We start from the raw sequence: 23,045 nt of genomic DNA, 5'->3' as shown, positions 1-23,045 counted from the left end.
AATATGTCTATGGCTCCAGCCACTCTGTCATGTTACCCCTTTGTTTCCTGAGATGTGTGAGGGGGACAAACTATGGTTCTGGTTGAATAGCCTGCCTGAAACTTCGGTTTCCAGCATATTAGTCCAGCTATGACTCTGCTGTGCTCTCCAGGAACTAAAAATCAACGAAGCCCTGCAATTTGCTTGGCATACCTGTCTTGTAAGGCAAAACTGCCCCCACCCAGTTCAAACCAGAACTTTCCTAGTAGACAGTCTATGGCAAGCCTGGATTTAGCACCATAGATCCCAACTAAATAACGAAACATTTATATGGAGAAGACTTTATATTTATTAAAGAAAATAAAACAAAAGGCAGATAAGTTTGAAGAAAACCAGGAAGTCACATGAGAAAACAATAAAGCTAACTTCTCTACTTAATTCATACTGACTGCATAGCTTCAAAACCCACACAGAGTACATCTCTGCTGAAAAAGTATGATAGGTCAGCAAATGAGTGTTACATCTCCTAAGAGTAAACTAAACCAACTAATGCAACTTTGAACCCCCTTATATAAATCAAAGTCCCAATTCCAGACTCTCTGTCATGCTGGCAGCCATTCAAGCCTCTTTCTTCTTCAAAACTTAGTTTGTCACAACATTCAACTGAAATCATTTATCTAATTCATACCATACCAGGCAATCTTGGTAGGCTGGCCTTGGAGCCTCTTCTCATGAGATCAGATGCAAGTGTTTCCCATCTTTGTTGAGCAAAAATTTGGTAATTACATAAAGTCATTTTCTCACAACTCAGGCCTGATTCTAAGATTGATTCCAGGTCACACATTCCACAACTTCTCAGTTCTTGACTGCCCTTGTTGAAGTTGAAAAGGCTACTGGGCATTTGGAAAATGTTTATTATAATGTGTATTACACAAACTCCGATAGACATAAAGTGTTAAATTTGGAAAATGAGTCAGAAAATAATCTGCAGGGTTTCCAATTTTGCTTTTCAACCTGAAATAAAGGAAAATAAAAGTCTTTTTATTCCAACTATGTAAGTGAGCATTAGTTAGTTTTGCACTTTAAAAGTATGCAAGTTATAGGTGTATTGCATATTGAAAAAGCTACTATTTTGTAATAACTGTGAGAATCCTCCAACTAGAATGAAAGCGAAGCAGCAATGAGCAAGTGAACACATTGTGTTCTACATCTGTAGACGCTTTCCTTAAGTGTATACTGAAACCACTGGCCAGGAAAATGAGTTGATCTTGGCCATGCATTGTGTGCTTGGAAATTTATGAAATTATCTAAAAATCGGCCATATTGGTATAACTGGGTACCAGGTTTGATCGAGCCCTAAGATGCTAACTTGAAAATGTGGTGCCAAACAAAGGGGTACAAGCAGAATACAGTGTGAAACAGGGAAAGGGCACAAGAGGAAGCTTAAATATGCACTTTCAGTACTATTTCATCAATCAAATTTGCCTCACTTTGGCCTGGTTACAGTAGTACAAAAGAACTGGTTTTTGGAATGTATTCACATTCAAATGAACTGGCTTTTAAAAGAGTGTTTCCATAATGCAAACACAACCCTGGATTGCCAGGGAAGCATGTTTTATAGGTGAAATGCGAGCTATAATACTATTCTGATAGAGCACAGCTTTCCAAACTACATTTTAACAAAGGCCCACCTTGCCATTTTATCCGGCCTGGGCATAGGAAGAGGAGGGAAGGAGGACCCAAGCGATCCCCCACCCCCGTTGTATTTGCAAAGATGGTGGGGGTGGGGGATCGCTTGGGTCCCCCTTCCCTCCTTCAACTCTCAAAAATATGTAAAATATAGGATGTGGCCCTCATACTGAAAAGTTTGGAGACCCCTGGTTGTTTAAAACAGTACACATGTGAAACTTGATTTATTTTATTCATTTCTGCCTATGTACACCCCTGTCACTGCAAACTGCATCTTGGGATAACCTGCAAGAGGCAGAAGAAGAGGCGGCAAGAAGGGAGGAAAGGTGTTTGTTAAAAGCTTGCCTGCTCCTGTCCCTTTAAGAATGCTTTTGCTGGTCTCTGGGAAGCAGAGGGAAGGTTAGGACTCCTTCAGCAGGCAGGCTGGATGATAAAAAGGAAAGCCAAGCACTATCCTCAGCTCCTCAGGCATTTGTGTGTGTCTGTATCTGTATGTGTGTAAGAGAGAAATACTGAAGGAGCACAAAGAGGAGGGCTGGAGGGAGAAAAAGGTTGGGTGAGAATCACATCCCAACCAGAAGGCACTCTAGGACGCACCCCGTTTATTGTTTATTATTAACCAATCTTTATTTTTTTTTGGGGGGGGGGAAGAGAGACCCAAACACACAAGCCCATACAGGCACTGCTGTTGCTGGCTATCTCCCAGGTGGGAATGCAAACAGCATTTCAAATAGTCACATGCTTTAAAATCAAATCCATTTAGAATGAAGCTTATTGGGGGGGGGCAAATGTAGATAAGCCCATAGTTGTTCTGAAGTACAGTGGTGCCTCGACTTATGAAAGCCCCTACCTACGAAAATTGCATGTTACGGAAAGCTCCGGCCACAAAATTTTGCTTCGACTTGCAGCTGGAGCTTTGACCTAAGAACAGAAAAAGTCAGGATGAAAAGGTGGGAAATTCAAACCGTTGGTGGCGAAGAGGCTGCTTCTTTGTAGCTCTTTTGTCCCAACGGTTAGAGCGGGGGGGGGAACTTTTTTACTCCTGCAGGGCAGGAGGAGGAAGGAGAGGCGGGGGCGGCTCCGGATTGCTGCCGGGGGCGGGAAGCTGGTGTGCTTCCTGTCCACCTCTGGTGTGAGCCTACTCATGTGTAAGGCCCATCAAAGGAGTGTGTCTACTCATGAGTAAGGGCAGCCAAAGGGGGTTGGCAGCCTTTGCAGCTTGCTCTATTTATTTTTGGTTGTTTTTTTAAAGCCCCAGTTCCTTCCGATGGGGCTTTTATTTATTTATTTATTTATTTATTTATTTATTTATTTATTTATTTATTTATTTATTTATTTATTTATTTATTTATACCCCGCCTATCTGGCCTAAAAGATCACTCCGTGTGTGTGTGCGTGTGTGTCTATATATACAGTATATATATAGAAAGACACACACACACACACATGGAGCTATATAGCATCCCTTCTTGTTTGGCTGCTTGTTTGTTAAAATCCAAATTACAATAAAAAGGAGCAAGATTATAAATAGCTTAGCACTTAAAAATTGGAAAATACCTTAACAGCCTGATGCATGATGCAATTCTTGTTGGGTGGGTGTTAACAATTAATTAAGGGGGTAGTAATCTTTGAGGGCAGGATCTGTTTTAAAAGGAAGTTGGGATTTGGGGGAAAGAGCAGCAGCGATAAGTTCATAGGATTTCTTTGTTCAGGATTTTCATGCTAGTTATTGCAGCAGGAAGGAGGAGGTACAGAGTAGGTAGTCTGCACAAAAGACAGCTGCAAATCCAAAAAATGAGCAGATGCTTACTCTTCATCTTTCTCGTCAAAGTGTTCACCCATATCTCTAATCAGCTTCAGTAAACCTGTCACACAGTCTTCATAGTGCTGCTTGTTTTTCTCTGGCTTCTTGTTGACCTTGTCACGAAAGGGACCCATAGACTCCCAAACCATTTTTTCTATCTGAAAAAAGATTCACATCTCATCACTATCTCATCCTTATCCTAGGTGCATAAAACCTTTAGAAAAGGTTTGGAGAGATTTATTTATGCTCATTGACACATGGCTTTCCAACAGCTTACCTGGTCATGCCAGCCCTTGAAAGGATCCCCCTCATGATTCAAAGCCTCCAGAATTTCACTAGTATTCTTATGGTACTTAGTGTTGCGGGTTTTGATATCACTCTCATTCCCAACATCTCTTAAGACTCTGTATCTCCTGATAAGCAGAAAGCAATGGTAATAATGTCAGATCTCGCGAGTTTTGCTTACTGCTGTGCTGGGTGACGGGCGGGCTGGACAGGAGCGGCTCTCGGGCCGTATGTGGCCCGCGGGCTGCACTTTGCCCAGGTCTGGGCTATGGAAACTATAGATCACAACATGAGGAAGGTCGGAAGTTCAATACTGTTGTGCTGCTTCCTGTTACCTGGGTGGACAAAGAAGCTGCCGTTGCAAGCTCCCTTTAAAATTCTCCCTGGATAAAACTAATTCAACCTCTCAACACTTCCTTCCCCCTTCTAGATGAGAAACCTTTGGTTTGTATACAGAACGGGTAAAGGCTCTGGGGGGGATGTTAACTAGTATGAGGAGAAGTTAAAATGTATTACATAGCAAAAGAAAAGGAATACATCATATTCTAAAAAAAACCATACTACAGCAGAATAATAAAGTAAGTATTCTTTCATAGGCTTAACTTGAATAGGAAAACATACACAAGCAACTTTTGAATGCCGAACAAACAAATAGGATAGAAGTGTAAACATTCCTTACTCAGTATCAAAAGCTTAGATGGTTCTTAACTTAGGATTGTTTTTTTTACATGGCTCAATTGGATTGGAATGGATTGGACTAAATAGGATCATTTAAGATCGGGTAGAGATCTGGTATGTCATTTGCTGCAATCCTTGCATATACTGTACATCCCAACTGATCCTACTGTATTTGATATGTCTCCCTTAAGAAAATAGCAACTAACACACACCCTTCCTTGGCTCCTCTTCTCTCCTCCTCCTTCTGGGAGGAAGATTTCAATTTTTTAAAAATTGTATTATAGCACCTCAATGCTATCCTAATAAAAACAATGTTTTGCTTCTTTCCTTTACCCTTCCATGGAGGAGCAAAAGAAATGTTTATTTTCCCAATACCTTGAAGTGGCTGACTTGTCTTCTTAAGCCACTTAATAATATGGAGAAACTGAAAGTGGAAGGAAAACTGAAAGTCACAAGCTCCACTTTGGTTCAATCCCAGCAATCACATGTGATGGAAATGAACTACAACAGAGTGATCCTATCCACTCCCATACACACAAAAATAGCCCCCGACAGAGACCCAGAGAAGTAAGGGTCGGGGATGGGATGGTTTGCTCTAGCAATTATGTCGCCTGGTTGCCAGCAAAAGGAGCGAGCCAGCCCATCCCTGCAGTGGACCAAAGAGCAGAACAAATGCCCATCTGACAACAGCCTTATTCACAACCATGAAGTTGCTTCTGGCTTCTTGTTGTCTGCCTCCATGGTTCTAGCAGGCACCTAGAACTCCACTCTACAGTCAGAACAAAGAAGACAGAAAGCTTTTCATGGATTTCTGGTCTAAAGATTCCTCAATAAGCACGAGTAGCTAATACGAACAAGTCATCAAAATCATTATTACTGATGGCACAAGTTTTGGTGATTTGCCTTTACCTTACCTGGGACACTGCCCTCTAATGAAATCACTTGTCAGCATATTCCTTCAAAGCAATTTCTTCTCAAATTCTGCCAGAATTCCCAGTGACCTACTACCCAAATATCCCCAAGGGCAATGCTCAAAGTGTTTTAAACATTTAAAGGAACAGATCACAACATTTTCCAAAACTTCCTTCCAGCTCTACTTGCATAGCTTCTTCTTCCATGATGTCTATGCTAACAATGAAGCAATCAAGTTGAGGCATACTGTAGAATATTTACTTACGTCTTCTTGTCCCAGAAATAAGGATGGTAAATCAAACGGTCTAGCTGTCCACTCACTCTGTTGTTTTTATCAGGAGTTCCCAGACTTGTTCTGAGGTCTTCCACTTCCATACAATTATCAACTTCCTCTGGGCACTCCATAGGCAAGGCTTCAAAGCTGACTTTACCCTTCATTGCAACATACAGGACAAGACGTCCAAGAGCCTACATGTGAGAGAAAACAACATCCATAGAACTAGAGTCCATTACCATCAGCATATTTCTCCTCCATAGAGATGGGCACGAACTAAAAAATGAATCAGGAAGTTCACTGAAAATCATTCGTTCGTTGGTTCAGGTTGGCTTGAGTTTGTCAAAACCGACAAACCTGAACCAACCCGAACCACAAACCTTTTAACGATTTAATGAACTTCCTGGTTCATCCCTTATGCCCCCACAGAGTGCCCCCACCCCCCCCACCCCCTTCCCACTGTCCCCATCAGCTCTCTACCCGGTCCTGTTGCCTCCTCCTTTGTCCTCTGCCTATACCACCATCTTGCAGTGATAGAGGAGGAGGTGGCGGCAGCAGGACCAGGTAAGGAGGTGATGGGGTCAGTGGGAAGGGGGAGGGGGCAGGCTGTGGGGCTGCCAATGGGCAAAATCAGGGCCCCAGTGTGCTGTACTGCCTTTTTGTGGTGATGGAGAAAGAGGAGGCAGGACCAGGGAGGGAGGTGACGAGGGCACTGGGAAAGGGTAAAGGGGTAAGGGGGGGGTACTTTCCCCTCCCACAGGCATAAACCTTTAAAACAATATGGTTCTTTTTTTAAAAGTTCAGGTGGTTCATGGGTAGCCACAAATCACCATGAATCACCATTTTTGTGATTCATGCCCATCTTTACTCCGCTGTGCTAAGATTTAGCCCCACTGCTCCTGCCATTCCATGCTGCATATTTGAGACCTGCAATGCCATACACCCAGTTTCACCTACTGCTAAGAGTGAGGAACAGGTTGGTGGCCGTGGCAGCAGCTTTTTTCTCCCAGCTGCAGCCACACTGGAGTCTCTTCTTGGCTGGCTCTATACATAATGCCTGAGCTCAAGTATTTCTGTGCATGATGTCCGGCTGTGGAAGTAGAGATACAGCAGCAGTGTTGGAGGTTAAGAAGAGCCCCTTGTCAGTCAGTACAGGCAGTGGAGAGTGAGAAGTGGTGCCTGCCACCCTTACATTCTGTTGTCCAAGGCAACCACCTCAGCGCAGCTAATGGCCTGCCCTGCCCTGCCCGACTGTACCTGTTCATCTTGCTGGGGAATCATATGCTTGAATGCTTCTTACAACAGTTACCTGCACATGAGAACCTACCTAATATGTCAAGAAGTTTTTTTAGCCACTGGTGTAATGGAAAATTTTGGGATTCAGGCATTCATTATGACAATTCCAACACTAATTCCTAAAAAGGGAGTCAAAAATGCAGGGACCTGTATTGATCTGTATCGACAGATCAATTTAAACAGTTTTTTCTCTCCACCAGAAGCAGGTTTTGTAAACCTATCATGTCTAAATTCTTCAATCAAGAACAAACCATATCAAAATATGTTGTTTTACAACAGGGATAACATACATACACATATACATTGCATAAATGCAGCTAAATTCAGATGGAACAGATACACCTGAAGAAGGTAGCAGATGACATCATCATTCCTCCTAATCAACACCTCCAAGGACTAAAGTAGTTTTATGGAGTTATTTCCTGTCAAAAATGTGGTCTTGTGATGTAAACAAACTCCACGTGGAGAGGGCTGATGTCACACCAGATGTGATGTCATGAAACAAGCTCCACGTGGTGGAACTTGCGTCACACTGTATGTGACGTAATACCAGATGTATGTGTGTCATGTTAGCTGAAATCTCCCACCCGGAGGTCGAAATGCATGCCGCCCTGTATACCCAGGAACCAGAAATGGATTCCCTTATGGCCCCAGAACAGAAGCTATGTAGTCTGTACTCTAGGAAATGAAGCCACACACCAAAACCCTTATACTGTAACACACATGTAAGCCTTAGGATTGGCTAAAGAGCAGCCTGTAGCCCCTCTGCAAACAGGTGTGGGCCAATAGGGTGAATTTTTAAAATTGTTTCTAACCCCCACAGGCCAAGGTGACTGACATGTGGGTTCAACCCTAATCAAGACTGGTGCTGTGGGGACACACGAGCCCTCTGTATAAACTAGATGAACCAATAGGTGGGGGAGCGGGGGTAGGAGCATATATAGCACAGGCTGTCCTTTGACTTGCTTTAGCAACTGATCACCTTTCACATTTGATTTTGGGTGATCTTTTTGAACTATAGATTGATGAAACACAAGCAAATTCACCAAGAAAGTGAAAGCTGCCATGTGGATATTGCGCAAGCATCTGTTTGTGGTATTTTGAAACACTGCTTCACCCAGTATCTTGCTGACAGCTGTTATGGTTGCAAAAATCAGTCTCCTGAACTTGAATCGCACGAATGTCTGTCATGGATAGAAATGGGCTTTGCCACAAAGCTAAGCATTGCTTGTGGAAAAATATAGACCAGATCTTAAACCTGATCACAGAAGTAGGGAAATCTGCAAAGCCACCTGAAAAGATTTTAAAAATAATGAGGTGTGATGACCAAGGTTTTCCCCAGCATGTTGAAAGGATCATAAAAACAACGGTGGCAGCAAGAAGGGGGTGGGGCAGGCTGTGGGGGCACCAGAAAGTTTGTTAAATCGTAAAAAACAAAACAAAACAAAAAACGTGGTTTCAGTTGGTTCAGGTTCATCAGCTTTGACTAACTCAAACCAATCTGAACCAGTGATTTCCACTAACGTGGCACACACATTCGGTATTATGTCACGTCCGGTGAGATGTCCGTTCTGCCGTGTGGAGTTTGTTTCATTACATCACATCTGTTGTGATATCAGCTCCCTCCACATGGAGTTGGTTTACACCATGGGACCACATTTTAAACAAAAAGTAGGTCTACAAAGCTACTTACTAAACTCCTTGTTCCACCACTAGTTATAGCCTGTACAATTTTCAACAATGACCAAAGACTAGTTCTGGAGTGATTTTAGTCAAACACAACAGTGACTGAGGAATGCCTTCCCCAACACTGTCACTCCGATCAGGTTCCCACTACCTTGCCACAGTAACTGGTACAAATGATACAGCTTCTTTGAAAGCCATTATTTAATCATGTTTAATTTGGTCCTTAGAAACATGAGTCTGGTTTGGATAATCATTAAACGTTTTAATCCCAATTTGTTCTGGGAATTAAAATATAATTAAAACTGTGAGGTTTTCTGAACAAAAATGTCTATGGATAAGATCCAACCATATCCATTCTTACCAATATAAATTTATTCATTTTCATTGTTCTACTTAGGACTTACAATCCTTTGCCTTAACTTTAGACTGAAAAGAGAATTCTGGAAATGTAGAAGGCCGAGGGAGGGGGAGTAATGAAGGCCATTTACTTACCTGCAAGTCTTCAGAGATTATAGCATCTCTATTATCTTCAGCTACTTCTCTGCTTTTATCAAAATCTGCTAGGAAAATTTTGCCTGTAACATCTGGGGGTGGGGGAGACAAATACATAGGGTTTTTTGTTATCGGAAAAAGTGATTTCAAAAGTGAATAGCCATTTTCGTTATTCAGCACAACGCTTTTTGCTAGAACATTTTGAGAGCACCTTCATCAGCTGTGCATGCTGATTTCACACTATAAGCCAATGCAACAGGGCTTGCCAAATTAATGTGTCATAGGTCTGTCCTGTTCATATCTAGAGCATGTAGTGCCTAACTTATACAGAAAAAAGTATCAGCCCCCTTCTGCTACATCTCAATGCATTGTCACTTGAAGCTCAAATTTTCCAACCCAGCTTGCTTCCAACAGAGCCAGAGAGGGAAGAACATATGAAGTAACTGCATAGGGAGACAACGCTAATGCAAAGTTCTTGGCTTTTCTCACTCATTTCCAATTTTAGTTGTGAAAAAAAAACTAGGTTATGCTCTTCACTTCTAAGTCTTCTTGGTAAAGATAAGTTATTAAAGATGTTGACCCCCATCACATCTGGTTTGTACAAAAGGACCAAATTAATTTGCTGAAGAGCGGAGTCTGGCACCTTGCTGGGAAGAATTTCCTTCTGTACCTCGTGCAGGTTATCTGCTAAAATGGTTGCTGTAGCCAAGTCATGGTTGTTTTCAATACTGTGACAACTACCATAGATGCTCACATTATTTATCCTGCTTTTCTGTCTCTTTCATCCTAACACAAATGTATGGGAGAGGCTGTACAGTGACAATTTCATATACACACAAATTTCTTAGATCAGGGAAAAGTGACTCTTCTATTCAGAGGAGAAACAGATCAGCAGAGTAGCCTTAAAAAGAGGTCAAAGCAGAAGATTCTGGAATAAAATGTATCCATAAATTACCTCAGGTAAGTAATTCCATACCTCAGGTAAGTAAGTAAGAAACATAACTTCTCCTTTCATTTATCAGGGGGAAGCCACTTTGGTAGCTGATATGAACAACAAGATGTCTTCCCCTCCCATTCTCCATACAAAATATCACAAGACTGGCAACTGATTTTTCCTTTGAAATTGGCAATGAACCAGCCTACTGCTCTGAACCTGGCTTGTTTAGTGGGCACAAGGCAGGCCATTTGGCAAACACAGCTCTGTCCAATATTTTCCTGCTGCTCCCTGCTTTGTTGGAATCTGCCACCTAAAGCAATTGCCTCACCCTGCCTATTAATGGTAAAGGTAAAGGTTCCCCTTGACATTTAGTCCAGTTGTGTCCGACTCTAGGGGGCGGTGCTCACCCCCATTTCCAAGCCATAGAGTCAGTGTTTGTCCAAAGACGGTTTCCGTGGTCACGTGGCCAGTTCAACTAGACACGGAACGCTGTTACCTTCCCACTGAGGTGGTACCTATTTATCTACTCGCATTTTTACATGCTTTGAAACTGCTAGGTTGGCAGGAGCTGGGACAAGTGACAGGAGCTCACACCATCACGTGGATTCGATCTTACAACTGCTGGTTTTCTGACCTTGCAGCACAGAGGCTTCTGTGGTTTAACCCACAGCGTCACCATGTCCCTCGCAGTGCCACCATGTACCCTAATTAATGGTAGGGTCAGCCTTTTAATTACTTACACTTATGATCTCAATAACGTACTGCTGGATGTACAAGGTTTACACCAAGAGGGCAAAGGATTATACCAGTCAGTGTGCCTAGTGCTTAGAATAAAGGGGAGACATAAGGCCCCACTCACATAGGAAACTCTATGCAATGACCCCAGGCAAGTCAGACCAAATTTTAGGCTTGCTCTCAGAACTAAACTCAAGGGACATGTGAAACCATGTGTGCTGCTCAAAAGAGGGATTAAAATGCAATAAATTATAAATTCAGAGGAACATTTTTATCCACGTCTCTGCAGTGATGAATGGCTGTGGTAAACCTTTCAAGACTTAGCAGGAACTGGGAGCACTGAGGTTTAGTGTCGCTTAAGAATGTAGAAGGCTGCCTTAAACCAAGTTAGATCATCCATACAACTGGGTAAATATTGTCTCACTGATTGTTAATTGCTCTTTAGCTTTTCAAATAAACTGAATCTGAAGAAAAAAGGGGGGTTGAATGACCCTGACCGTCTACATGCAGAGTAGACCTTCTAACCCTGTTCTACAACTTCTCATTCCTTGGACATTTGGGTAGGCCAAACTGAGGAGGGAGCAGGGAGTATATTCTTCCAGGAGCACAGTCAGTATTCTTTCAGAATCTTGTTTCAGAGGGCTGGAGGATTAGAGACCCATACTATTACCTGTAATTTCCCACATCGGCTGCTTTTCCTCAATCTGGATGACTTACTATATAGATAAGCTAACCCTCTATGCTGCTTGGGCAGCCTGTTATATGTAGGTGACAGGCTAAACAACCTTATATCTGATATCATTAGGATAAGAGATTATTCAGGAGGGAAGTGGGAATATAATTGTGTGACCAAAATTGAGAAAGTTTGAATTTGGGTCAAGATTCTTTGCTGCTGAGAAATGAAGCAAGCTATATTAAGATTTTCCTGCTGAGTTTCAGGCAATATATTTTATTAATCTGAGCAAGAAGGAGAATTGCTGGATAGCTAAGTGGTTTAGGCATCAGCTGAGAGTTCAATTCCCCACTGTGCCTCCTTGACAGGGGCTGAACACAATGATTAGGTCCCTTAAACTGAGCTAACTACACTGAGGAACATATTTAGAGTCCATGGGACAAATTGCTAAATACAAGAGAGCACAGACCTATTAAAATGTTACTCGGGTGCAGATCCTGGTGGCCAAATCCAAACGAGTGCAACTCCTTCACTGCGAGAAATATGGTTTTAAGAACATCTTTGCTTTCCATGGCTGTGTTGTCTGCCACCTGGAAGTACTCCTCAAGGTTCTTCTCACACAGGCTGAGGCACACGTAGAGGCAAGTCTTCCGTTCTTCCCATCCACAAAGCTTCACCAGATTGTTGCTGGTGTGGCATTTCTCAAGGCAGGTTTTCTCTCGCACAGCATTTTCAGCACCAACATAGAATATCTTTACAGCCACCTCTTTTCCATCATAGAATCCCAGATAGACACCTCCTTGGGAGGTTCTCTTAATCCTAAAATCTTGATAGTGGAAAAACTTAAGCTTTCCAATCATTGGACGATACCTTCCATGAAGGTCCTGGAGCTTTGACCTCCAGTGTTTGCTAGAAGGTGTCCACTGTGTCTTTGGCTGGCTTAGATTCTGTGGTTTGCAATATTTGCAAAGAAGCTCTGTTAATTCAGTATTGTAATTTGAATTAGCAATCTCAAGGAGGTTGCCAATGTCTGTTCTTGCTCCTTCTTCACACAGCACCTTTGATATTTCACAGTTTATCTTCTCCACTGCTACCATCAGTGCAGTTTTGTTGTTTCTGTCAGCATCATCAATGTCAACTTCATTTCTTTCTAATATAGCCTCCACCAGGCGTTGGCTTTCCCTTTCAGCAGCCAATATGAGAGTAGTTTTCCCATGTTCATCTCTCTTGTTCACATCAGCCCCATTATTTAAGAGGAAAAGGGCAATGGTCTCGTTGCCTTCACCCCACCTCCTGGGTTCCGTTACCGAGAGAGCATGAACTAATGCATTTCTCCCCCAATTGTCACAGATGTTCACATCAGCCTCCATTTCCTTGACTAGAGCTTCAACAATAGCAACATGGCCCTGCTTGGCAGCATCCATCAGGGCTGTTGCACCCCCTTTATTCAGGGCTTTTTTCTCCTCATCAGTTACTCTGCCCAAATTCACATCAGCTCCATTATCATATAAAAATCTCAAGGCCTCCTCCTTCCCATGCCAAGCAGCCTCCATAAATGCTGTGAAGCCATTGTTGTCATACTCATTTATGTCTGACCCTTTCTCAAGAAAGAGCTTTAAAAGGCTCACGTTGCCTTTTATTCCAGCTATGATGAAAGGAGTAGCACCATTATCCTTCTTAGCATGTGGGTCAGCCCCTTTATCAAGTAGAAATTGGACCAGTTCCCCCATGTCTTTCTGGATGGCGCTATGGAGAGGTGTCCAGCCATCCTTCACCTTTGAATTGACATCTGTACCTTCTTCCAACAGCTTTCGGACAGTCTCAATTGAACCAAATCTCACAGCATTATTTAACTCCTCTGCTTTCTGTGTTGCCATTTCCTTATTGTATGATTCTGATGGCTTCTGGTAGGGACTACTGAACTGGCTTTCCATCAATATATCTCTTGCATAACATTGGTGTGCAAATATCTGACTAGGACGACATTACCAATTCTGATTAATGGATATTCACAAATGGAATTGTAATGCTACAGGTCTAGATGCCACCTAAATGTACTTCTTTTATGTGGAATCAGTTGTCTGAGATGACAAAATCTCCAGTAAAAAGACACTGTCTTTCTCACATGATGATATGTCTTCTGGAGGATTCACAGTCTTCCTTCCACCTGTTTATCAAAGAGAGATTTTTTAAAAATCATATTCAGAATTCATAGACAGTTTGTATTTCAAGGGTAAGCTTCAGTGTCTAGAATTAATATGCTTCTGCATACCAAATGATAGGCACCACCCAGTACAGTTTACTGTTACAATCCTTAGACCAATCACACAAGGAAAAAAAGATAGACCTTTACAGTTCTCAAAATTCCAAGTACCTTGTAAAAGCATTTGTCATTAAATGACAATTTAAAACCTAGTATCTAGTTACCATAAAATTTCAAAATTTCGTTTAAAAAAGGTACTTCATCAAAACAGTTGGCATTTGAAAGACAATTTACAATATAGTTACCAGGGAATTTACAAGACTTGAATATCACCATACAAAATCTAGCTACTGTACTTGATAAGTGATCTTGGAGTCAGAAAGAAACTCATTTTCTGAATGGCCAGGAATTCTTTTGGTCAATGGGGTGATGATCTCCTTACATGCCACCTCATAATGTGGGCAAGTGAAGAACGTGTGTTCTATAGTTTCAACCTCTCTTAAAGGACAAGTACAAAGCCTTTCAGCAAAAGGAATATTCTAGTACTGTACTTCCCTTCAACTACAGCAAAAGAGAGGGCCAAGCACCTTGCCAAGGTGAAGGCTCTTCTAAACCTTTTAACTTCCAGAGATGTTAAAAATTAGTTGGTTCCACAGAGTTTTTGATGTAGGCTCTCACCACAGTATTTTGTATGCTGGAAAGGTCAGTTTGATGTTCTATATTCTCAGTTACGTGCTTTACTAGTGGTTTTTGTTGTTGTTGTTTTTGCTTGGTCTATTCCATAAGACAAGCCCTGAGGGACACCATAATTGAAACTGCTTAGCAATCATCAGAAATAGGAAACTTCTTTGCTGTTGTGCTTTGGAGGGCAAAGGAGAGGAAGCTTTGCATTTCTTTTTAGTTGTTACTAATTTATCATTGGTGCTTTGAAAGGGAGCTTTTAAAATCCTCAAACTATTGCAGATGCACTGTACTCATTTGCAATACAGTACAATACAGTACAAATCTACAGTAAAAAGAAATGCAAAATTTTCCCTCCAAAAGTAAACACCAAGGAAGATTTCAGTTTCTCAAGATCATTAAGCAGTTTCCTCCTCCATACTAGGGCATTTAACAATCTTTAATAATGGGAAAGGAAAAAGGAAAAGAAGTTAAATCATGCAGTGAGGTCCATCCTTGCATATGGATCCAAGAACCATCCTCAGTGACATATCTGCAACTCTGTTTAGCACAATCTAGAGCAATCCAGACCAAGATAATTCAGCTGTCTGGTCACACCCTTACTCCCTGAGCAGATCCCAGCAGATCAATTCTATACTCACATTTTGTTTGTCTAACCAATTGTTATGTTCACGTCTTTTCCTTTCTCCGGTGAGCAAAAGGCAATGCATATGTCTTTCCTCCCTACTTTATCCTCATAATAATTCTGAGAGGCAAATTAGATTGAGATTGATAGGGAGGAAGTGAGACCAAGGGCACACACAGAGTTTTATGGTTCAGTTAGAACTAAAACCCAGATCTCCCAAGTTCTAGTCCAACCCACTAACCACTACACTAAGCTACACTACAGAGGTTCTTATGTCACTACTGCTGAACCATTGAAATGGGCACCGTGTCCAGGATATACTCAGCAAAGGTGAATGAGGGGAACAACATGCAAGCAGAAAAATAATTAAATCACACACACACACACACACAAACACAAAGACCAGAAAATGAAATGAGAATGACTGAAATGTAGGAAAGGCAGAAAATAAAAATTAAATCCCAACATCTCTGGAAGCTGTGCCACTGATCAAAGATTCTGAAGAAACAGGAGTAACCACAGAATATACAATGGCTCACCACCAGCACATATACCTGCATCACAGTATGCAAGACCATCCATCAGTGACCAGCGGAGCAGTCGTGACCCTACTTCTACCAATGCCATGCAGACTGAAAAGCAGGCATTCAGATCCCCTAGACCAGTGGTTCTTAACCTTTGTTACTCAGGTGCTTTTGAACTGCAACTCCCAGAAACCCCAGCCAACAGAGCTGATGGTGAAGGCTTCTGGGAGTTGCAGTCCAAAAACATTTGAGTAACAAAGATTAAGAACCAGTGCCCCTAGACCACTCACAAGCACCATGTTAGGCACACAACATATGCAGCTGGGATGGAGGAGGAGATGCAAAACCAAGCACTGATATAAGGGCTCCCTCCTCAGGATGTGTGAGAAGAGGAAAACCCCTTAAAACAAAAATTCATCATGAATTCAATTCTTTAAACAAAAAACCTCTGGTTTATGAATGTGGGATATTGTGCTTTTGTACCCATGATTCAAAAACCCAGGAAATGGCTCAATACTGGTGCCCAATATCATGCCCATGCTGCTAGCAGAAAAAAAAGATGCCAAGCTTTTCATAGGAAAGGGCAGCCAAGATGGTCTACAGGATACCCTCTTGTGCTCACTACCATTCACAAAGTGACACCAAGCAAGGAAAAATACCAGAAGCTGACTCCTTTTTTTCATCAATTCAATTCTCACCCAAACACAAAGCAACTGCCAGGGCCATTTTTCAACAAATGGGATGGTATTACTATCAAACGCATGAGCTACTTTGTTGGACTACACTTCTTTCAAACTCTGGTCATTGTGTTGTGGCCCAAAAAATGTAAAACAAGTAAAAGCTGTGATCCAAAAAAGTAACCTTTTCAACTTCTAGGCCAGGCCTCCAGATTCAGTCATAGATGCCAGATGCCCAAGGTTAGATAGGATGTTAGGGATGCTCAAGAGCTCAATAGTTTAGGTCTCTGGCTATGATTGGGAATTCCATTCCTCACTGTGCTTCACTGACAGGGCCTGAACTCGATGATCCATAGGGTCCCTTTCAGCTTTGTAGTTCTATGATGATGATATGATTACATCTTCCATTTCACAGCATGCAACATAAAATGATTCAGGTGGAGCTCCATAATAAGGCTGGGGGAGCTCCTCCCTTGCCGGCAATACACTCCTCGGCCAGTCAGGGGAGTATTGCATGGAGCACTAGCCTAGCTTCGACATGAGCCAGGCAACTCCCCCCCCCCCCCCCGGTACACAATCACATACATGCACAATGCCCAATAGGCCAGCCTTGCTAGGTGGCAACCAGCTCAGCAGCCTGCAGGAGCCATCCACTCCCATTCCGCTGATGCTGCCAGATCCTACAGTCCCCTCTGCAGGTGTCTTTTGAGTATATGTAAAGTATATAGTAAATGTAAATAATAAAGGCTGCAGGTCTGCACAACATTTACCACCTGAACCCAAGGGGGAGGGATTTATTTCTCAGCAGGGATGGCTAGGATTGTGCAATTCACTTTTGCATTATGCTGAAATGTGAGCATGTTAAGGATGTAACATAAAGTGGTGCTGATGCTGAACATTTTTGACAGACACACCTGCTCCCAACATTCTCCCTCACTCGTTTCTCTTTCTGGCAGGGGTTCATAACATACTTTTCTGTGTAACAGGCAGAAAATGCAGAGGTGCTCGGGATGCTTTATCTGTTGACTCTCTGCCTGCTGTATAGGAGTCCAACGCCCGCAAGGCACTTTCCCAGAAAACCAGTGGGCGCCATCTGTCTGACGGCCCCTCCCTGTCCCGCCCACCCTTCATTCACTTCGCCCAGGTCCTCCCTCGGGCTCAGCTTCCCCGCCATCTGTCCGCTCTCCCGCAGCCTTCAGCCTAAAGTCCCCTTTTCTTGCGGAACGTCTTCAGCTTCGGGAGCCGCTCCCCGAACGGGCGACCTGCCTGCCTTGTCCTCCCCTTTCTTGCCTTCACCAGCTGGGCGTCGCCCTCGCCCAGGAATGGGCGCTGCTGCCAGAGGAACGGAGCGTTCTGGCTGGCGGGCACTCGGGTCTCCCTCGGGGGGGGGGTGGTGGCGCGCCTCCCCATTTAGCTTGGGGTAAACGGGCCCATGGGCTCGGACCTTGGAAAGGTTAAGCTTTGACTACAACTCCCAGAATCCCTCAGCGACTGGCCCTGAGGGCAAGGGATTCGGGAAATTGTACCCGGAAAAAGGGGTAACTTTTCCAAGCGCCCCTTCAGATCCATATCTTGCCTTTTGTTTCGAAATTCCGCGCAGCAGAGGACGTGGGAGCTAGTCCCCAAGTTCGGATCCCGCAACGTCCCTACGACCACAGGCCGGGAGAAAAAAAAAACCCTCCCGCCTGCCGAGTCCCCCCGACTTCTCTTACCGTCGTGAAAACTTTAGTTTCCCGACGTCTGTCCTCATCAGCAGCGCAAGAGTCGGACAAAGGGAGGCTGAGGGTCAGGGCGGCGGCAGAGAAGAGCGAGAAAAATTTAGCTCAAGGAGCAAATGCCGCTTTAGTAGTAATGAACGCGGAAACACTGTTTAAGGGGAGGAGAAAAGGGCGCTCTGTAGCCGCGCTTGTCCAGTTTCACTTTCTGTCTTCCCGGAAACAGAGAGCTGGCGATCAGGGTCGTTTGCCCAGCATTCCGGGACCTTCTCCCGTTGACTCAAAGCGACGCAGCGAGTCTGCAAGTAGCGCCAAGGCTTCCATTTTACATTACATTGCAGAACTTGACAACCGGGGGGGGGGGGGGCAAGCTAGGCGGTGGACTCCGAAGTCCTGGTTCAAAATCCCTCCTTTGGCCATGAAACTCCCTTGATGAGCTTGGACCAGTCAGATGCCACCGCCAGAGTCGTCCGGTTTCAGGCTGCTGGCTAAAGTCTCAGGGAATTGCTTTTCAGGAGCACCAAATGGTGATGGACATCTCAGGGCAAGCCGTCCGAGGGGAGGAGAACATTTTGTGCCTTGCGCTGTGCCTTTAGTGCCTGGACACTTTACACCCACCATTTCCCAGCTACCGTAAGGCCACCTTGGCTCAACACAGGTGCTTGTATGTGTGTTGTACTGGTGCAGAGTTGGGTCACCAGAGAGCTAGGAATGGGGAGGGCCCTGAAGAGAGAGGTGGAGGCACTCATAGTTGAGCCCCTGTGCCTCACCTGAGAGCAAAACTAGAGGTGGGGCAGGGCGTGCATCACAAATTGTGGGCCTTTGTGTTGCACAAACTCGAGAAGTAATGCTACAGGTCCTGGAAAAAAGAAACAAAACAAATTCTGGGCTGGCAGCAAATGTTCTAGAAGCCCCATCCTCAGCCTAGGGCCCAGGTAGGTAAAGGTAAAGGTTCCCCTTGACATTTAGTCCAGTCGTGTCCAACTCTAGGGGGCGGTGCTCACCCCACCCCGTTTCCAAGCCGTACAGCCAGTTTTTGTCTGTAGACAGTTTCCGTGGTCACGTGGCCAGCACGACTAGACACAGAATGCCGTTACCTTCCCACTGAGGTGGTACCTATTTATCTACAGTACTTGCATTTTTACATGCTTTTGAACTGCTAGGTTGGTGAAGAGCTGGGACAAGTGACGGGAGCTCACTCCATTGCGTCGATTCGATCTTACGACGGCTGGTCTTGTGACCTTGCAGCACAGTGGCTTCTGCAGCCAAGGAGAACTCCTCAAATGTAAATACTAACAAGAAGAGAAACAATAACTGTTGCACCCGCTTACTACATTTTCCCACTTGTTCATCTGCCAATCTCATCCTGTTCTCCCAACAGAGTTGTCACTTTTCTGACAGGTCATATGTTCCGCCTCTGGAGCTCTACGGGCTTCTCTCTCCTCTCCTCAGGACAGCACTCAAGTCAGGATGGGTTCAGCCCAACCTTCTTCCTCACACTTATTCTCACTTGAAAGACTGCCAGAAGTGTGAACAAAATACTTCAAGCAGTGTTATCAATAACACTGGTCTCAGACTTATCTGGAATACAGCTGATTATTTTAGAACATGGTTATTCTTGGCAGAGTGTACGTTTTGGGTAGAAAAACCTCTAACAGGAGGTGCAGAGACCTAAAGAGCAAAATTAGTTTCAAGTCTTCCCAGAGTAGACCACACCTTTTTCATTCTCATCAACATGCATTTACAGTCTCAGTAATGTGTTCTGAGACATTGGAAAAGAGAAAGAATAAAAGTTCAGTTTCCTCACAGTTCCGAATAGAAGAAAAACAGCGTATTGTTAAAATAAATACTCTTAAGTAGAGAGGCATGGCTCCTTTCAAATTCAGAGGCAGAGAGGAAACAATTGGTTACTGCTGGATTGACAGACAGTTATCCCGGCCCAGAAAGGCCCTTCCCAGCCAAAACTCTTAAAAGCAGCGTGAAAGCTTGCTAGAACTCCGGCAGCTATAATTAATATAAGCTACTTTTCTAGCTGCACTTTTAAAAGCATATAACACAAAAACAAAATAAAAGGAAATAAAGACAAAAAATGTTGTGACACCTTAAAGACTGACTGCTAAATTTTAATGTAAACTCTTGTGCATAAGTACACTTTTGCAGACATAATCGTCTTTTAACTTTTAAAAGCAGTTTCATTTTCAAAGCATTCCCCATGCCCCTGCCAACTCCATAATCAGGATTTGCCTCTCATGGGATGTAATTCCTCCTAGGATTCTATAGAGCAGAGGCACCATGTGCATGCTTAATATACCCCAAGCGACTGGGATTCATAGACAGGCACCCGTATTTGTTTGATGAAATGTTTTTTCCACCTGATTGCACAACTCCATACATGCATGTACACTGACGAGCATCAGGCACATGAAAGTTGTGTATAATTATTCTGTTCTATGGTATTTATAATGCATCCCGGGGGGGGGAAGGGGGGAGAAGTCTCCCAACGGAGTTTGCAGAAAACATTAATAAAATATTCACAGAGAATTACAATCTAAAAATTATGACATGAAAAGAAAAAAAAAGAGGGAGGAGGAGGAGGAAAAAAGCAAGCTGTGGCACTAATTCTTTGTTGCAAAGTAAGAATAAAGAGTCTTTCTGACAAGGAGGAGGGAAGTAAGGTCTCTTCAGCTGCTGCTTCTTTCACCAGTGGATGAGCCCAGGCTGCTCTCCCTTATGTCAGGATGTTTGTCTTGAGAGGTGTCCAAGTGGCTTTGGAATCCTGATTACCAGCAGAGACGAAAATAAAAGGAATGCTGCAGTAAAGATGTGGGTTTGTTTTTTAAACATTTCTGTCTTCTATAAACTCTTGAGCTTTTATCAGGGTATAGAATAAAATAGAAAATATATTTTTAAAAGTATACAGCATTACAGAATAAGTAGCAAAACATATAGCAATGTCAGGCTCATGATTTACACCTATGACAGGGCCACTTACTATAGAAATCATAGCATTCAATAGTTCCTTTTACCTTGTTCATTTGTTCTTCAAATTCTGATAGAGGTCTCGTCAGAGTTTAAAAGCTCTGAAAGATTTTACATAGACATCCAGTTGTCTTTTTATCGTATTCTCAAAGGCTTTCACGGCCAGGATCTGATGATTGTTGTGGGTTTTCTGGGCTATTTGGCCGTGTTCTGAAGGTTTTTCTTCCTTACGTTTTGCCAGTCTCTGTGGCCAGCATCTTCAGAGGACAGGAGTCAGAACTCTGTCTGTTCTGGTGCAGTTTGTTTGGATAGTTGAGTACTTATAGCTGTGGGATCATCTTTTGTCCTTTTCAGAAGATTGGGTGATTATGGTGATCAGCGTGTTTTTTGTTGTGGGTGTATTGTTGTGATAAGGGGGAAAGATGATCTGTCACTGTGATTGATGGGTGGTCATTTGTGTGCAGTGATCACCGGTACTTATAGCTGGGTAGAGTTTGTTGACCCTATACCTGTCCACAACTGCAAGGTATCCGGTATACTCCTGCAGTGGTGAGGGGGTCCCTTTTGTCCTTTGCTGACCATAACATTTGTTGTATTTTTGTAGTGGGCTTAAATACTGTTTGTATGTTGTGTTTTTTTCAAAAGTTTCTGTGACCCCTTTGATGTATGGCAGAAATACTTTATTTGTGAGTGGCTGTTTTTCCTCTTCAGTTTGGTGTTGTTTTCTTGGTTTGGTGGCTCTTGTGATTTGTTTGATTTGTTCGATTCTTTGTTGCTATATGGTCTTGTTACACAATGTCTAGCAACAGAGCAATATAGTATAGCAATTGCACAATATAATAATAATAATAATAATAATAATAATAATAATAATAATAATAATAATAATAATAATAATAATAATAATAATAATAATAATAATAATAATAATAATAAGAATAAGAAGAAGAAGAAGAAGAAGAAGAAGAAGAAGAAGAAGAAGAAGAAGAAGAAGAAGAAGAAGAAGGATTTTATGCAAGTATCCTAGAGGAAATTGGTCATATACTAAAACAGTATATGTTGATATTTATAAGTGACTGGGACACACAAGTAGGAAATAAAGCAGAACTAAACTTTGTAGAAGAATTTGGCCTAACAGAAACATACAGGTAAATGGCTTATAGAATTCTGTGAAGCCAACCTGCATTATTAATAGCAAAAACTGGAATAAAGTTGAAGAAGAGCACTCAAACAATTATTATACTAAAATATAATTTAAATAACATTGGTGATTCATTTAAAGTCCACAGGAAGAACAGATTTGCCCTACTAAACTCAATTGACCGCAGATCAGAACTGTGGATTGAAACTGGAGATATTATCAGGTAAGAATGCAAAAAAGACTATTCCTGTAGTCAAAAGAAGGAAAAGTCTCAATGGATGACTTATGAAACACTTAAAATTGTTAACACATGAGAAGAAAAATTAAAAGTGAGAAAAATATGGTGAGAATTCTAAATTTAAGTTTCAGCAACTGTCATGTAGAGACAAGGAGAACTAATCCAATTATTATTAAAAAGGTATAGAAGAGAACACCAAAGAGGAAAAAACAAGATATCTTCCATAAGTTCTAAGAAATCAAGGGGAAATTTTAATCAAGACTAGGAATACCAAAAGATGAACAGAGGAACATACTATTTGTTTAAAACAAAATAAAGTGAAGATAGAAGCAATATACTGAAGAACTGTGTAGAAGAGATGCAAAGATACCAGATTCCTTTGAAGAAGAAGCCTGTGATGAAAAACTTTCCATTTTAGAAAGAGAAGCCATTCACAAAGCAATTGGGGAAAAACAAATCCCCGGGAGTAGATGGGATATCAATAAAACTAATCTACAGAGTACGAATCTATCACTATCCCAACAGATGCTATATAATTTGCAGTAAAACCTTTCACTTTGTGGATCATTAAAAACTACCAGTCATTCTAAAAGAAATACAGGTGTGCTACAACGTTTCATTATTCTGATGTGTTCTGGACAAGAGGCCACAGTTAGAACAGAAAATGGAACGACAAAATTGTTTTCAGTTGGCAAAAATGTTAAACAAGGATTATTTTATTTCCTTGTATGTTCAGTCTAAATGCAGAACCCGTCATATGGAAAGTTGGATTAAAGTCAACTGAAAAAAGAAACACCAATAATTTAAGATATGTAGATGACA

At 42.4% G+C, this 23,045-nt stretch overlaps 1 protein-coding gene across 1 annotated transcript; it reads right to left on the bottom strand.

Annotated features, from left to right (window-relative positions):
• Positions 1 to 304: 304 nt before the first annotated feature.
• RNASEL (ribonuclease L) lies at positions 305 to 21,739 on the bottom strand. Its single transcript, XM_020789737.3, has 7 exons — positions 17,863 to 21,739; positions 11,910 to 13,607; positions 9,096 to 9,187; positions 5,613 to 5,815; positions 3,750 to 3,885; positions 3,479 to 3,630; positions 305 to 993 (listed from the first exon to the last, which is right to left on the bottom strand). Exons 2-7 carry the CDS (start codon positions 13,372 to 13,374, stop codon positions 870 to 872), a joined length of 2,172 nt encoding a protein of 723 aa, XP_020645396.3. The 5' UTR covers positions 13,375 to 13,607; positions 17,863 to 21,739; the 3' UTR covers positions 305 to 869.
• Positions 21,740 to 23,045: the final 1,306 nt, after the last annotated feature.

The sequence above is a fragment of the Pogona vitticeps genome, chromosome 4, assembly GCF_051106095.1.
Source record: "Pogona vitticeps strain Pit_001003342236 chromosome 4, PviZW2.1, whole genome shotgun sequence".
NCBI classification, from domain to species: Eukaryota; Metazoa; Chordata; class Lepidosauria; order Squamata; family Agamidae; genus Pogona; species Pogona vitticeps.
This window is presented reverse-complemented; position numbering and strand designations above follow the sequence as displayed.

What these genes read in the sequence shown, in the direction of transcription:
- RNASEL (XM_020789737.3), bottom strand. Translation starts at nt 13,374, where the DNA reads ATGGAAAGCCAGTTCAGTAGTCCCTACCAGAAGCCATCAGAATCATAC. An exon ending in TAATCTCTGAAGACTTGCAG is followed by an intron (nt 5,816 to 9,095) that starts GTAAGTAAATGG and finishes TCTCACATGTAG; the next exon opens with GCTCTTGGACGTCTTGTCCT. An exon ending in TTTGACGAGAAAGATGAAGA is followed by an intron (nt 994 to 3,478) that starts GTAAGCATCTGC and finishes CCTTTATTTCAG; the next exon opens with GTTGAAAAGCAAAATTGGAA.